Raw genomic sequence first — 17,495 nt, forward strand, 5'->3', positions numbered from 1 at the left:
TCGAGTTCAGCTCCTCCTGAGTGGTCTCAGGTCTTATGAGTACCATCTCAGCGATCTCTCCAGCCTTGAGGTTGGCCAGGAAAGACTCAGCCGTCATTTCCTCGAGGTTCAGTATCTCTGCAACCTCTGGCAACTGTTCCAAGTGGACACCAGATGCCTTGACGGGTAAACCCGTCTCGCTATCGAAGATGTGATAGCACTCTTCCACCGGCCTTGTCGGAGGAGCCCGGGCCCTGGACTCCGAGTCGCTTGAAGCGACGTCGATCGGAACGAAGTTCGGATCCGACTTGAGGCGGCGGCGGCGTCTTTGCCGACGGCTTCTGTGACGGGGAGCTTTGCTGCCCACGTCTAGGGATGTCGTCGCTACGACATCCGAGGCACTCGTGGCCTCGTGTGGTACTGTTGTACCCACACAGGAAGCGTGTTCAACGCCTTCCTCTTCAGTTAAGGTCTGGGCGACCGCGTGTGGCACTGTGTTACCCACACAGGAAGCGTATCCGACGTCTTCCTCTTCAGTTATGGTCTGGGCGACCGTGAGTGGAACTCTGTTACCCACTCTGAACACGCTGTTCTCAGTGTTCATGACAGCTGCAGCTGTCTGCGGAACTAAGTTACCCGCCTGTGGACCTAAGTTACCCACTTGGCCGGCGCCTCTTCTGGGCGCGGCCACCATCAAAACATCCTCGGAGTCGTCATATACGTCGACGACTCCCAAGCATCTGCCGGATGCTTTGGTACCCTGGCAGCCCTCGCGGGCGCCCCGGGTCCTGACAGAGGTGGGAACATGACTCACCAATGCTCTGTCGGACTGCGCAGGGCGGCTGGCACCGATTGCCTTGCCTCGCCAGTCGATCCAGGGCTCGTGCTTCTCAAGCCAGGGCATGCCCAGGATCATATCATATGGATCCATATCGAGAACAGTGAACTGTTCGAGGCTGTCAAAGTCTTCAAACTTGACAGCCAGATCCACTTGGACGTTGGGGACAGTGACGACCTTCCCGTCGGCCAGTCGCACTGACACCGTCCCGTTGCCCTTGCTTTCTCGCAAAGCTTCGGACAACTTGTTGCTGTTACGAGCAACCGTCTGGCGGCGTGCGAAATTCTTCGACGCCCCAGAGTCAATCAAGATTCTAAAGGGGTGATCGTACCCCCGTACACATCCGTGTACTACGAGCAACCCGCCGCTGCTCTTCGCCGATTCGAGAGTGCGAAGACTCTCAGGGGCTAAGTCCCCGTGGTACACGCCACCCGCGCACCCATCACGAAGACTTAGTTCTTCCCCAGTAGGGCGCCCCGCCCCTACTGGTTCCCTGCGTTCCCCTGTCCCCGGGATCCTGGCTTCTGCCAGCGACCCTTGAGGACGGGCTTGGGGAAGGACCGTCTGCGGAGTCTTTCCGCGGGACAGTCGCGCTTGAAGTGGCCCATCTTCCCACAGCCGAAGCAGCGGATGTCACGCTGTTCGGCGGACCCGAGTTCCATGGGAACTGGTCCGTTGGGGCTTGTTCGACCGGGAGCCGACAAGGAACTCCCAGGCCACGCTGAGGCCGGCGTACGCGCCTGGCGATGGCTGTATTCTTCTTGAAGAGCCACTTGAATCGCCTCTTCAAGGGTGTTTGCCTGCACCCGGAACAGCTGAGTGCGTGCGGGGCCCACTCGAAGGCCGTCCATGAACACAGTCATCTTGATGTGTTCATTGAGTGGGTTTCCCACTAGGGACGCCGTGAGCTCCCGTATCTCTTGCACATACTCGTGCAGTTCGCGTCTTCCTTGTTTACACGCGAGGAAGCGCGAACGCTGGCGGTACTCGTAGTTCGCCGGGAGGAACGCGGCTCGGAGCTGTTCGCACAGCTGAGCCCAGGATGTGAAACATCCAGGGGATGTCGCTTCCCGAGTGTACACCCAACTCTTAGCACGACCGCTAAGGTTGGAGAGTGCAAAAGCAACACGCAGTTGCTCGGTCGAGATCAGAGCCGCGTCCATCGCAAGCTCTACTTCTCGGACCCAGAAGTGAAGGTTCTCGCCTTCCTTCCCTTCATACGGCTTTACCTTCAGCCGTATTGGCTTCGGGTGAGGCGGGTTTGCTCCCGCCGCCGGAGCCTGCAGGTTCTCCCGCACATGCGCGATGAGGCCCTGCTCGTACGCGTCGAATGCATTGACGCGCTCGAGCTGCTCAGCCGGTGTTGATACCACCAGGCTCTGCAGGGCCTCCATCCCGAAGATGCCTGCCATCTTCCGAACCGACTCGAACTGAGAGTCGTTCATATGGGAGAAGTCGTTCCTATCCATGGCAACGAACTTCGGAGGTTCAGGTAGTCTACCCGCGATGGCGTGGATTGACTACAAGTGCTACCAAGTGTGACGGGGTCACACAGCACCTTGCGCTAGAGGAAGTTATCTTCCGAGAGTATACAAACTCTCAGTGAACGGCAGTTCACAGGTCCCCTCTTTAATTAAAGAGAGCGAAGTGACCTAAATAAGGTAGATTGTAAACTGAGTATATTTATAGGTAGGTTAAGTTTGTGGTTAATACAAACTATCAGTTACCTATAGAAATGCAATGTCATTTAACCAATGGTTGGTTTTGAATGACCTTGGTACCTTGTACCAAATATCCCGGAGTATGACATGTCATACTCCTGAAGTGTGAAGTGTCACACTTCATGTAACCAGGGTACACTTAGTGCTACGTACCCCGTTACACCTGCAGTACAATTTCGTATTGTATTGTCCGAGGCCTGGCGGCGATTCATTTGTGCTATCTGGTGTGGATGTTAGCCTGGTCTCTCCGAAAGCGTAGATTGGTGTTTGCTGTTTATGACGTCTTTCCACCCACAAGGACGGAGCCAATACAAGTAAACAACCGTCTTCGGATTCTCTATTGTGCAATATTGACAGGTGTCGGTGTTCTCAGTGTGGACAGCCCATACTTTGACCTGGTGCTCATATGCCGAGAGCTTGTGGAGACTGCTCTTCAGACGCAGCAAGCTTATCGAATGAGCCTACTGCTCCCGCGTACGTAATTAAACAGATGCTATATAGCATTGCTGGTTACAAATTGCTGGTCGACTGCGCTGATACACTCCACCTTTCACCAGATATCAACGAAGCGCCGTTTCTACATAATTGTGTGCGATAGTGTGCTCGACATGGTGACTTCAGTCGGTATTTCAACGGTTTTATTAGCAATTTACGCGGCTGATTTCGACTTCGAACTAGGCGAACTCCCCAGTTACAAATGGTATGAAGACGTGTGGCTTGTGCACGTTCTGAGTGAATTTCAACTCGTGCTGGTCTCTTCTTGGAGCGATCTGACCATGCGACTTATCTTTTGCTTGAGCATGCTATGCAATATGGACAATATGAAGAAACTATTGTGTACGACAACTGCAAGTCCGGTTTCGCCAGAGGAGAGAAAACCCAGTGTCAATCGTCGGAGGTCTTCAATTGTACCTACGTCACACCCTAACGTTACTGATGTGGAACATGCGTATCGAAAGAATAAGTTACAGATTCTGATAGAATCTCGAGTGCTGTAAGCACTTTTCGGCTTATGGGGAGCTGCTCTGTTGGCTCTCCATCTATACGCAGAGTCAGTACCGAGCGTTCCGCAATGCGCAATGCAAGTAAAACCTTGGGGGACCGCGCTGCTATCTCACAAACACCCCACCCCAGTCTAGTGATGCTGTTTCTGGTGCGTGTGAACGTGACAAATGGTGAATTACCGATCGGTCTACTAGCAAATGATTTCCCAAAATCACTTATGGATATTGAATTCTGTGTCACCAATTTACGTATCTTACCCGATGATCTGGATTTAAAATGGCCAAAATTTGGAACGATCTGCTTTGAATCATGCAACCTATCCACAGTTCCTGCCTCGTTAGTTCGGCTTTCACCATACGTTACCTCTCTTGCATTAAATCCGATCTCGAGTATCCCTGAATCGGTATCGACAGATACCGCTGGCTACCTCCACGTGGGTGGTACGCTTATCACTGAGCTACCGCGGTCAGCAACTGTATTTCCATTTTTTAAGCTGCGAGTGGATCGCACCAATATTTCCTTCTTTTGGGACTGGATCGATCCAATGGTTGCCAAGGCAGGTCTGATATACAATAGTCTTCCGACGGTATTAGCGACAGAGTCTCCGTATTGCGAAGAGTTGCAGCGAATTTTTGAAGGGAAGCAAACCAATTTTTCCACGACGTGGCGCCAAGGGCAGTCAAGGATCTTGTCAGATGCGTCTTCAGGCAACTGGGCGACACTTAAAAAGGCCGTATCCTGCGGGGCTTGGACACAGACACTGTATCCTATTGAGTTTGAAGATCAGCACAGCAAGATCAATGCTGAAATGTAGCCATTGTGGGGTTTGAGATGCTTGTTTGCCAAGTGCCTTGTAATAAAATACTTCGTAGCGTATTAGAGACTGAGAGTTGTTTGCAACTCTCAAATATAAATAACTTAATCTTTTTAGGAGAAGTGTAGCGCACTATTGATGTATACTATGTAAACGTTTCATTGCTACAATGTCTGTGCATTCAGCCCCAAATATTTTTTTTTACCAAACTTGAATTTTTATGGAAAATGCCCTCAAATTTAGCGACAAGTGGTGGGAATATCTGGCAAGGGATTTGTCGTCAGAAAGTTAATTCGATACAGTACTTCTGGCTAGTGAGCGAGAGCGCTCCAACAGATGCTATGAAGCAACTTCACTTAACGATGGTGACGGATGTCTAGCTGAAGGATCCATTGGTGAACACCTTGGCCGAGTATGTGACGGTTTACAATGCGAAATTTCCAGATGCCACTATGATTGCTGCAGCGAAGTTGGTAGATAGGGCTAAAACAATTACAACGAAGCTGGAATCTGCGCAGCTTCAGATGTGGCTAAAGAATGGGGCGTCCGTCGTCGACGTGCACAAAATATGCTGCAGGATGTAAAAAGAAGCGACTTCGTCGGTGATCCACTCCTTTGCACGTGGGTCTCGTATAGTAACTGACAATCCGAGCGAGAAGTCTAGTGTACGATGTTGGAGACTCGCTTAAGTCATAAACCTTCGCTACAAATTCATGAGGAAGCTAGAAAGTTTTCTAGCTTTAAAGCTACTGCAGCTAAAATGTAGTCGGAAAGGATTCAGAGAAGTTTTGCGAGTGGGAATTTGAGCTATTTATGACATTAGGGCTTAACCGCGTGAAAGATGATGGCCTTCTGGTAAAAATATTCCGGAGGTGGGTGAATTAGGCGGAGTCTCTTAATAAGAATAATCTGGATCGTCAAGAATCGTGGTTTTTGCCCGTTGGTTTAGTTACCGACGGGGTGAAATGATCGACACGGCGTGGGAAGCTCCAACTACCATGGAAATCGCGAGAAAGATAAAACCTGGCTAGACGCTCCCAAAGGTTGTCTTTCACTTTTTGCTCCTCGACAAAGCTGAGGAAGCGACCCTTTCTAATCGGAATTTTAAAGTGTGGGTAAAGTACGTGGAAGACTTCAACAGCCTGAATATAGACAATAAAGTCACAATAATCGCAATCATTCGAGCAAAAGAGCCAACATGGAGAAGAATGACATTAACACGAAAAAGCTGGCGACAGAGTCAGGATCTACCGGTAGCTGGGAAGAAGCGCCTGGAAAACGCTTGAGGCTGTTGAGGTTAGGGCCCGTCACAGGGACCGCCTCTCCATCGTGCTCTCTATAAACTAATAATGAAGAGACACGGGATTTTTGACTCTAATAAATAATGTACTAAAATGTCTGGAACATTTTAGTACGATGAATGGTAGCGGCAATTCTAGACTATGTTTCTGAATGCCGCATACTAATTTCTTGTTAGTAGCCCGCTACTTTCTTAAACATTAATCTTACTTCTTCTTTTACTCCTTCCTACCCTGACTTCCTTCTACCTGCGCCCAAGTTACCCGCAACAGAGACGATGGAGAGATATAACCACAGGCGCACGGAAAGAACCCACATAACCCCACGGAGAGCACGAGTAGCGGCGCATTTAAAAAAAGATAAAAAAAAAAAAGTGACGCTGGCATTTTTTTTCAGCGCCGTTTTATTAAAATAAGGCTAATTTAATTTAATTTTAACTATTTAAATGCGCACTACACGCTGTATTCAGCAACAATGCTTTCCCGATTAGAGGACGTGGAACAGCAACTGTGGACGGCGGCGACAGCCATCAAGCTGCACTTGCGGTTGTTAAAAGGCGAGCATGAGGCCATCGGGTGGGCAGAGATCGCGGCACTTGCGCTCGTATGTGGCCGGATCGAGCAGGTGCAGAGCGAGTTGCGAGACTCGACCACGGAAATACTGTCATTGGCTAGGATAAGCCTGGCTGGGGGAGGCAGTAGAGAAGGAGAAGGCCACGAAGCAGAGCGAGACAGTGAAGATGGAGACACTGAGACGGAAGATGAAGCAGAAGAAATGGAGGATATAAAGGTGGCTACAGAAAGAGAAGATGACGTTGATAAGAGAGCTAGAGGACTGTATACAGATGACAATGACGTTGAAATGAAGGCGGAACATCCAGAGGTATCGTCTAGGCTCGAATATAATGTCGAAATGGATACTAAGAGAGAGAGAACGGAACAACACACAGTTGAAGAAGAAGATGTTGATGCAGAAGAGGAGAATGTGGAAAACTATCATAACAACTGTGGAGCTGAGGCCACATATGAGACGGATGTCGATGAAGAGGTGTCACCATGTCAAGAAGATAATGTGGCTGTATATGAAGTGAAAATGGAACAATTAAGACAGGTAGCAGACGGCACAGATGCTAGAGCATCGAACTGTTATAACAGTGTAGCCACTCACAGAAATTAGAGAAAACGAACGAATCACAGGACGAGGAAACCGAGTTTCTGCGGAATATACGATCGAAAAATGACAATAGAGAAGTACACGCTGAAATAACATAGCTGCAAAGATGTGAAGCAAAGAACGAAGAAAAATCAGCACAACGTTGTGCTAGAGATGTTCAGCAAGAGTCCAAACGCCAAGAAGATGAGTCAACAGAGACAACTACGACGTCTAATACTGCATACACACCCGTGGATTCAAGAACTAATAGTGCGAACTGCCACGAAGACTTGGACTCAATTAGCGGTGCAAGAAGCCACGAACCTGTGGCATAGGCTGATGCAAAGACACCTCCAAGCCAGCAAGTAGCCAAGAAGCTAGTGGAGGTGGAGACGACAAGAGCGGTAGTGACGCTATCAGCTGGAAGAGACCGTGAGGTAGCGGCTCGAATGGCGAAATTGAAGGTTTGTAAGAGGTTTGTGAACTGGGTTCAGACGGCCAAGGTTTGCCACGTGCTTCAGACTGGCACTGCTAGTGTAACAATTGTCAAAAACCTCGAAAACACAGCTAGACGCGTGGCTTCTATTGCCACAAGTAGCGACTCCAACTTATTATGGATTGAGCGAATGGTGGCGGGCTTAAATCATGTCTTCGAGATCACCACGAAGCCAGAATTGGTCCAGGCTCTCTCTCCAGTGCGAAAGATAAGTCTGGAGCTACAACAATATTGTGTTACGCAATTTCCAGACTACCTCCAAGACTTGCAGAACGATTTAAGATCTATTGAGTATTTGCAACACAAAGGAGAACTTGATGCGAGCGCATTGGCCACTTCGGCTCGCTTTCTTCTGGATCAGTTACGTCAGGACTGTAGCAATTATTCCACCCAGCACGCCGTCGATGGTTCTATTCCTCGCAATGAGGAGCAATGGCAAATCTTGGCATGTTCGTGTGACCTAATAGCGACATGGATGAAACAAACTCCTCCAAGTCACGAGCTGCTGCCGGTCGACTATTTAACACGCACGATCCAATCTTTGGGTGCTTTTGAAGCACAATTTCCTAACAGGATACCGGTGAAGATACTGGAGTAAGTACCAGTTATTTGAAATGATTCTTACAGTTTGTTAAATAATTCTTGCTGGCGTTGTATTATAGGAATCTGATCTCTCTGGCGCAAAAGGAGAAGCTTAGTGCTAGTGTGAACAATGAGGTGGTACCATCTGCCGGAGCTTCGAACTCTAACAAGCGACCTCGTACCGACTCGGACGAGACTGGACCGGAGTTTAAGCGACCTCGGCCCAGGGATCCTTTCGACCCAGTCAAGCTTATTGTAGCTAGGTTTGGTGAGGTGGCATTAAAAGTCAAAATGTTGGTCTCAAGTGGGAACGAAGTTACCAACAGAGCACAAGAAATGGGGAGCGCTGTGGGTGAAATGAAGGTAGCTGCGACAGCCGCGATCAACGGAGTCACTGAGCTGCTCGAGCATCCAGACTACCATGGCCAAGACATTGTGACGCAGCAGCGCTGGAATGGACATCATGACGAGTTTTCTGTCGCGTATTCCTGCGCAGAATCTCAGGTTTGCGTGGTTGCAGCGCACCACATACGAGTTGATGTATATACTGAATCTTGGTAGCAGCCAGGGGTTAGCAGTGCAGCTCCAGTCGTTGGCGACGAGCTTTACGAAGGTGGAAGCTTACACGGAGGACAACATTTATGAGTTCGAAAGAGAACCCGTTCCTACTCTCGATGTGATGGAGAGCCGCGTCAAACGCTTTCGGCAACTGAAAAAGAAGAACATGATGAGTCCGATACAGTCCATTTCAGGCGGATTACTCATTGATATCAGCTACTTTAGTGCTCAGAATGTGGATAAAAAAGTGGTGCGCTCTGTAGAGAATTGGTCTCGCTTCACGGCGGTGGGAAAAGCCCTCGCCGCTTGGATGCATCGGGCTCTCAAGTCAAAAGCACGACTGCCGCATAACTTTTTCAAAAGATTATCAGAGCAGCTACAGGAGTTCGACGCGAAATTCCCAGACAAGTTGTCGCCCTACTTGTTGAGGTACGCTTGTTTGAATTTCTACATTGTAACGCCTTGTGTGATGTTTAAACAATTTTATAATGCAAAAGGAATACTAAAACTTTAGCTACATGGCCACAAAAAGTCTAACGGAGGCCAACACAGTAAAAAACTAAACGTATCGGGTTCCAAAAAGTATAGCAAACAAAACACAGAAAGATCTCAGTACTCTTCCATCCGGTATTTTATTTTGCTGCGAGTATCATGGTTCCTGAGCGAAGTTACACAGCGTCGGCAAATAAACCAGACCTTACGACCAGCCTTCTTTCTTGATCTTAGCACCTCTCAGTTTCTGAACTTTGAGCTCATGCTGCCATCTTGTCGCGATTTTCGCCGTTGCAGGCACGTCGCTTTCTCGAGCATCGCGGACACGTCTTGGAATTTGTAGAACTTCGTGATCGTGTGCATCGTCGTAGTTGCGTCAACACCTCGTTTCGAGTTAAACATGACTCTGTAGCTTTGCCACATCATCAAGTTAGGATCGGTCAGAAGCCTATCCAGCCCCTTATTCAGCTGAAGTAGCTCGAAAACCTTATCAGGGGATATATCATTGTCAAGCCACTTGCTCACCATTCTGTTCTCCAATTTCATCGGAAGACGCCCCAAGAGATCTATCCTAGGTTCGCCAAGTATGAAAATCTTCGAGAGCCCAGCGTAACCATACTTCCCTATCAATGTTCGAAGCATGCGGTCTTCTATCCCCCACGCCATGTCCTTTTTTAAAAAGGCATAGAAAGTATTTACCAGCGGTGATCTGAACAGATCAAATCCCGCCTTGTCGAGCTTTAAAAGCTCAAAAACAGCGTCGGGGGATTCTGCATTGTCGACCCACTTTTTCACGAGCTCCTGCTGCAGTCTTGACGCAATTTTTCTCGTCTCCATATTTAAGGATTTCTTTCCCATTTCTATCATTTTGGCGGCGCCGTCGTCTTTATACGTGTTGCTGAACATGTCGATCATTGCCGCTTGCTTCCTGGGATTTTTCTTGTTGAACCGGTCGATATAGGCTGCGTAAAGGTGGAGCTTCGGGCTTCGGGTTGGTGAATACCTTATCGAGTCCGCCATGTAGGCCCAGTTTCTGAAAAACATAATCCGAGCTCTTCTGGTTGTAAATCCACTTTCCGACTGTGACCTTCTCAGCTAAAGTGAGTTCTTTTGCAGCTGGTCTAGAAAGCCACTGGATGAACTTTGACATTGTGGGATAGCTTATCGCTCTTTCTTCGCCGCTGTGTACTGTGTCAATTCCTCGCCATGAGCTATCTGAAAGTTTACCATTGCGCTCGTAGTCGATATGGCTGCGATGAGGGCCACAATAGCGAGCAATACCAGACAGAATCGCATGCTCGTGCGTCAGAGAGTAAATGTTAGAGGAGAGAAAGACGTCCGACAGAGGGGAGGGAAACTGTAAACTGTTGTTTGCTTCACTACTTTTTCGCGATATACAGTTTCGTCAAGGGATCTGCTCAGTACGTGTGACTTTTTAACAAGTTAATTGAGATTAAAGCTGGAGAACATCTTGCAAGATGTATTGAGTCCTTTTTATAAATTTAGCGGTCAATTTTTGCAATGTCGCTGATTAGTTATCGACTAAATCAATAAATAACTGGCACTAAACAAAAGGCCTCAAGTCCAAAAAAAGAGCCAAACTTTTGAAAGTATCACGGGAGTTTTGTTGCTGCTGCTCGCATTGATGCGATTTGGCATGCGAGCTACTTCCATCTCGGAGCGATGCGCTGACAAGCCATGCGAAGCAGAGCTCACAATAATTTTATTTTGATTAACAGCATTTGAGAAATTACGCATGGCTTCAATGAATCAGCTATTCCAAGCATGCACAGCATAGGTTCGACACGGGGGGGGCGATTATAATTATAATACAATATTCGCAAAAATTGCAGCTCTAAATATGTAATTAAAGGGTGCTTGATCGGAGTCACTTTGCGTGTGCCGGTGAGGGGGGGGGGGGGTAAGCTTCGTCTCCTTTCGAAAGGGGAGAGGATCCGGTGGAACAGTTGGCTGGGGGATTTATGGAGCCTGGTAAATTTATGACGGCAGCAAGAGGAACCGTCTCCGAACTCTTCCATTAGCAGTTTAATTCCACTTAGCAGCGTGATCATATAATATCCTTCTACCGGTCTATCGATTATACCGATTTCTCTCATCTCCCACCGATCTTGGCGAGGTGCATTTGTCTCGTGCAAACTTCGATTTCAAACATGCTGGTTCTGCTCCAAGAGCATAAATTGTTTAGCTACGTGACCAACAAAAGCTCTACATTAGTCGAGGCTTCGTGAAAAATACCCTTGCTGACCGAACAGGCCGAAAACGTATTTTTCTGTCAACCTACCTTTGTGGGGCATCCACGAAGCATGCTGAGAGCGCTGTAGCGCTAAAAATTATTCACGGCACTCGTAGAATCTTAACCCTTCACCGCCGCATCCAAGCCTCAATACTCGAGCAGTTTCAGTAATTCAATCAAAGCCTTGGCTTGTTGTGCAGAGAGCTTCAGCGTTAGTATACTACTTGTTACTTTGATGCATAAACCAGTTCAGTTGGCCAGCAAGTACCACGAACTAGTGGAAACGGTGAAATAAAAGTTCTGGAAGTGCAAGTTTACCGAAAGAAAACAGTTTTTCATCGCCCTTTTTACTCAGAGATCGCTACCGCTTAAACCGTAGCGTGCATCCCAGTATTCGAGTGGGAAGAGCGTCAGACCGTACGACGGTGAGCAATCTACAGCCTGAACGAGTGTATCCCAGTTCTCAGTCGACGCGTTCATAAGAAGAGGGGAGTGACCAATCTGGAAAGGAGCGCTGAACTCGGAGGACGATCCACTCATAATACTCTCGAGTTCATAGCAGTACGGCGTACCCCCAGCAGCCACAAGAGGCGCGACCCCAAACATATCCTCAACGAGGGGATCCATCCAAGACCAAAAGAACGAGATACCAGTATCGGTGACGTCGAAATGGGACAAAGCAGTGGACGGCTCAGCCACATATTGAGGTAATTCGGTGAGCTTCGTCCCTCCAAGAGTGAAATAACCCAGCTCTGCCTCGAAGAGCTCCGATGGAAGCCGGGTGATTGAATTTCCTCCCGCCATGAGATATAGCGGCTTTAACCGGGCAAGAACGCGTGGGACTTCTGTCAGTTTGTTGTTCTCCATATAAAATCCGGCGCGCAGTGGCCATTTCGAATCAAGGTCGTCAGGAAGAGCTTTCAAATTCGTCTCGCAGAAGCTGATTCGACTCAACCGTGATGGAAAATCTGGTGACTGAAACCCAAGTGGAAGAAGCCCGTCTGTCATATTGACACGAACGACAGATAAAACCTCCATTTCTGGGTGATTTAGGCTTGTGATCGCGCTACCTGTACCCCAATCAACAATTGTTGTGTTGTACACTTCGATCTGCTGTAAGTCGTGAAATTCAAGAAAACTTGAAGGCATTTCCAACGCCGGACAGTGGAGAAAACGGAGTGTCCACGATGTCATTTTGTCAAATTTACTCCACTCATTGTGAACTTCATCCAAGCTACCAGAAATCCCCATCGCATAGCAGTCAAAGTTCACTACATTACACGAAGGCAGTAGATTTGCCATCGGATGCACTTTTGCAGCGCATTCGTAGAGGGGCTCTTTAATCGAAGCTTGGATGTGTAACCCCATGAGCACAATCCCCCAAGCAGCATTTGCAATGTAAACCATTTTCAACGCAAGGCGCCGACGTGGGGGTAGTGACTTAACTCTAATCGTGGTGAAGCTAGCATCAGAGACGCGATTATGAACCTCTTTTACGGCGTCTGTATATACCGGCACGACACTCGAAAGATTGTTTACGGTACTCGTTTCATTCACAACGCGATTTCCATTGCTTGGACCGATTCGAAGCAAATCCTTCAAGTCCGAAGTGCTAGCAACAAGCCCCAACGTGAAAGCGACACGGCTCATGAGATCCGACCACGAAACTACGACGACTATTTGCGCTTCGTTAAGCAACTGAGCTTCCCACACTTCGTCTCCCAATATCGAGGAATCAAAGCCAAGAGCTTCCGCGCGATACATATCAAGATAGCTCAAGGTGATGATGAGAGGCATCCCCAAAGTTGACACGAGATTCAACACTACGTCGCACAAGATCACTGCAAATCGACGACGAGCTTCGTGTTTCCAGAACCAACGAGACTCGACGAGGATACATGACCAGCAATTAACTGCCACTAAGCTTACGTAGAAGCGGTTAAGTAACAGGCGTGGCAAGTGTTTACTCATTCGGATAGCTTGTATGGTCTGGAGCGTTGTCTGGAGCAGTTCTCGACAAATAAAAACAGAGTGGAAATATTTCCCATTCACTCCAAGAAGTCCTTGTCGACCAGCTATTTTTTGGTATAACCTTGATAAATGTATCCCAATTTTATCACAACATCCACATCTTCTCGCATGTCTTTGTTTCGTGTTAGGAATAATCCTAGCTGAGGACTGCTTCGAGTTCCAAAGTGAGAATTGCAAGGTCCAGCGCGTAAGTGAACCGATGATCATCAGTAGCGCACCTACGCCATGCATCAACGCTAGCAGTATGTACACGTACGATACGGTGAGGAAATATTGACGAGGTATGCTGATCCGGCTTAATTCGAGAGAGTAGCTCAGAAACGTGTCACCAAAGTTCCAGTAGAACAGGGCGTACACTGCATTGTAGCCACATGCAGCACAGTGCACACCGAGGATAATGACCCACCAGAAAATGAACCAGCGCAAAGAGACTCGAACACACTCCTGCTGAGAGCGTCGAGCCGTCGGTGCCATGTTGTCAGACCTTTTCTAGTGATAAAATAAACTAACATCGAGTAAATTGTCGCATCTCTATATTTACAACTTGAGTACTATATCGGATATGCCCACAATAAGTGTGTCAGAGACCCTGTAAATGGATAATTTCTCGAAAGTGTACTTTAAAATTAAATCAATTGAATGGCTACAGTTTCGAGTAAGTATCCATTTGCATGGCTACATTACGTCCCTGACACTATATATTCTTTTCCGCTTGAAGCACTGATGCAGGTGGAGCAAGACCCGAGCAGTCAATTCGTCGACTTCACGAACGCCACGGCGTCGGAGCAGTTCGTCTCGGACGTGGAGCAAGCTCTAATTGGCTGGCATCTAAGCAGTAAGGGCCACGCGTCTCTGGAGCCCTTAAACTCTTCCTCTAAAGCCGACGCCGTGTGGACGAAGGAGCTGCAGTTCCTTCTCCCCGGACATAAGACGCCCAAGAGCTACACACTGTCGCTATTCGTAACTAAACAGCATACTAAAGACACAGTTTCGAGTAGTAAGAAGCCCAAGAGATGGCTACAAGGACTGGAACACTTCACCCCCACAATGTTATCACTGGCCGACGCTCATAGAGACTTCCAATGGGGCGTCGAGAGCGAGAAACCAGTCGATATAGAAGAGACACACACTATCTCTAACTACGAAGACACTGCATCTGTTTTAAACACGAACACAGTGCTCAAGAACGTCCAAAAGTGGTTCGGAGTCGACGAGTTTCTACTTTTAAGCAGCTCGTCGCACGAGAAGAAGAATGCGGAGACAGAAGAAGGCAAAGAAGAAGAGAAGGAACAAAAAAGACACGGAGACGTCATGGCAGATATCCACGTAGATCAGAACGAGGCCGGGATGCTCTTATCCGCTCTCACAATGGCTCTAAACAACTGTAACTGCACGATTCCAGCGTTTGTTCCTGTTCTCGAACCTTCTCGAGGGTCCTGGATTGGCTCTGCTGTGCCTGGAGCTACCGGAAACGTCTCCATGGCGTTCGAAACGGACTCTGTACCGGAATTAAACCCCAACCAGAGCTGTATTAGTGGGTTATTGGATTTCTTTAAGGCGAAATTACAATTATCGCCTCAAACTGAAGAAATGTGTCGTGTGGAAGCCGACGAATCGGGAGACGTAGCACTAGGAATGATGGTCTCTGCGTCGTTCGGGTACTCTTGGCTTCGCAGGGATGATCCTCGAGAAATAGTGAGCTCAGAGAACCCTCTAGCATGGAGGACATTAGAGTCCCACTTCTCAGCTAAGGAACAGCTCCAGATCCGCCAGATTACTACTATTCTCTTCGGAGACCACCATCCAACGCCGTTACTAGGCACGAGTACGACTCCTCTAGAAGGAATGGACCTCACAGTCAGCTGGCCGCAGCTACGTGAAGGCACGTATGTTGACAATGTGGTACACTCAACATTGGACCCAAATTCTGCTCCTCGGTGGATGTTGAATGTACGTTTCCAAGAGTTACTATCAGAAAACCAGAGGAAGCCACAGCTGCCACTGAGCAAACAAGTGGCCAACTTGGTGCAAGTTTATTCCAACTCGAGAGAGTTAAACAAAGACATGTTGGTGTCCGAGTTGGCGCCCCCTATGCCAGCTATATCGAGGCCACCTGTTTCCACAGCATCGAGTGCTAGTGAAGCCAGTGACGAGACGCAGCTGTCGAGTATTCCAGAGTCGATTCCTGCTGCTCGAGGCGCTGCGGTTGTGCTGGGTCATGCCATCTCAAGTCTCGTGTCAGCTGCGACGTGGAAAGGCTCGGATATTGACGAGATCCGACGGATTGTCGCCGAGTTATTTGATGAAGAAGACGATGAACGTGGAGAACGTCGTAAGGGGAACACGGAGCCGGCGTTGACGATGTCAAGCTCTATTGAACATGGCGCTCCGTTGGGAGAACTGGTGGCTATCTTGGCGACCAGGATGGCTCAACTACGTACGATATTTTTTACTACAAGACGGGACATTATTTAAGACATTTGTAATTGTTTTTATGCAGACGGAATCAACTCCATGTCGTTGCTCTGGGTCGAGTTTGTCAAGGCGCTAAGAGAGCGATGGTTCCAGCAGCAATTACTCCCGTTCATGGTACGATTTATAATTATTTATTATTGCGATAGTTATACTAAAATTTGTTATATGTAGAGTAGTCGTACGAAAGAGGGCGAAGAGGAGCGTAACACGAGCTCGCACTCATTGGACGCATTGTTCTTACTGGACATGGACGCCATGCAACTGCCTCCTCCCGACTTCCGTCACTGCCTTCTACACCAGAAACTTCAGCTACTCAACTGCTGCATCCTCAGGTTATTTACGTTTATCTGTTCGATACTTTACATTGATTTAGTAACATATTGATCATGTTTTATTATATTTTAGACAAGCACAGGAGTCGAAACCCGCGTCAAACACTGGAGAAGTCAAAGCCGCCCATACAGAGCATGTACACTCTGCAGAGGAAGGTGAAGGGAGTCCGAGCGACGACGAGTTCTTCGACTCGATAGAGCAGGATAGCACTCCTCTACCGTCCCCGTCTCGAGCCACAAGACTCCCGGAAGGAGTTGTCCGTGAAGTGCCAGGCGTTGTGTGTCTCCAGACGAACGAACCGCTACTGGAACCTGTGACGCAGAGTGCTGTACCTATGACGGAAGACGTGGCCAAACAACAACAAGATCTCTTAACTCGCTTGGGCGTTAGCGTGGAATCCGATAAGCTACGTCAACAGATCCAGAGCACGACGCTGATCTCGGACATGCAGGCGTTTAAAGCTGCCAATCCGCGCTGTTGTCTGACCGATTTTATCCGCTGGTACTCGCCTAAGGACTGGATTCCGTTCAAGACTCGGATTGATCCCGAGACAACCGACTTACCGCAACAAGGTCGAGGTGTTTGGTGGTTCGAATCGCACGGAATGCTGTCCGAACGCATGCGTTTCGGACCCGGACACGAGCATATCTGGCAGCAAATGTGGGACACTAGCGTCCCGATGCCTGCGAGTCGTCAGAAACCCTTGTTTGACCCGGTCCAGGAGTCCGAAAAAGTGTATCATTACATGGAGACTCTCTCTCCGCATGAGCTGTTCCATCAGATGTTGGCAGGTGCCATTTCTAGCAGTGTATTCGCGTTGGAGACAGCTCTCCCAGTGCGTGTATCGGTCGATACGTTGCCTGTGGTTCACCGAGCCTTACAGAGCCTCCGCTCGCTGGCAAACCGTGCGATTGCGTTGATGGATGACGCACTGGAAGAGTCTCAAGTGGCGTTCCCAGCAGCAAGTAACAAGCAGACAACAGCAGCAGCACAGCAAGTTCAACAGCTCCAAGTGGCGTTCGAGATGGCGTTGGATGCGTGCTGGAAGCTCGTGCGATCATTGGAATGTGTGGAAGCCTTGGTGACGAAGGCGTTGGCTTTGTTTCACTACTTTCCCGTAACAAATGACGATGCCTCGTCACTTGAACTGGTGAATCTACTGCTTGTGTCTGTACGTTCGCATCGCCAACAAGTGGAAATCTCGGAATTGCTGGAGCGACAACATGTGCGGCAACAAGTAGCTGCTCTTGTGCTCACTAGCGCAACGCTGCCAGAAGCTGGAGCAATGATTGCACCTGTCCAGCGCGAGTATGTACTTCGATGCATTTGCCCCAGACCTTTTCTACGAGAATACTACGATGAAATGACGTTGGATGACGACGGTGAGACGAACGTGCAGCCAGATCAGGAACTCGAATCGAGTCCACTTGTGGTGTGTCGCATGTATGCCGCGTTTAAGAAAAGCA

At 48.5% G+C, this 17,495-nt stretch overlaps 2 protein-coding genes across 2 annotated transcripts; both read left to right on the forward strand.

Moving 5' to 3' along the window:
- Nucleotides 1–6,130: 6,130 nt before the first annotated feature.
- On the forward strand, nucleotides 6,131–9,279 carry PITG_16178 (uncharacterized protein; the record flags this gene model as incomplete). The annotated part of the gene is made up of 5 exons (XM_002897547.1): nucleotides 6,131–6,538; nucleotides 7,144–7,283; nucleotides 7,967–8,426; nucleotides 8,470–8,873; nucleotides 9,234–9,279. 5 exons carry the CDS (start codon nucleotides 6,131–6,133, stop codon nucleotides 9,277–9,279), a joined length of 1,458 nt encoding a protein of 485 aa, XP_002897593.1.
- A 5,253-nt stretch (nucleotides 9,280–14,532) lies between these two features.
- Nucleotides 14,533–17,391, forward strand: PITG_16179 (Rab3 GTPase-activating protein catalytic subunit, putative; the record flags this gene model as incomplete). The annotated part of the gene is made up of 5 exons (XM_002897548.1): nucleotides 14,533–15,658; nucleotides 15,722–15,810; nucleotides 15,868–16,028; nucleotides 16,195–17,337; nucleotides 17,379–17,391. 5 exons carry the CDS (start codon nucleotides 14,533–14,535, stop codon nucleotides 17,389–17,391), a joined length of 2,532 nt encoding a protein of 843 aa, XP_002897594.1.
- Between the last annotated feature and the right edge of the window lie 104 nt (nucleotides 17,392–17,495).

This window comes from Phytophthora infestans, genomic scaffold (genome assembly GCF_000142945.1).
Source record: "Phytophthora infestans T30-4 supercont1.43 genomic scaffold, whole genome shotgun sequence".
In the NCBI taxonomy this organism is placed as follows: domain Eukaryota; phylum Oomycota; class Peronosporomycetes; order Peronosporales; family Peronosporaceae; genus Phytophthora; species Phytophthora infestans.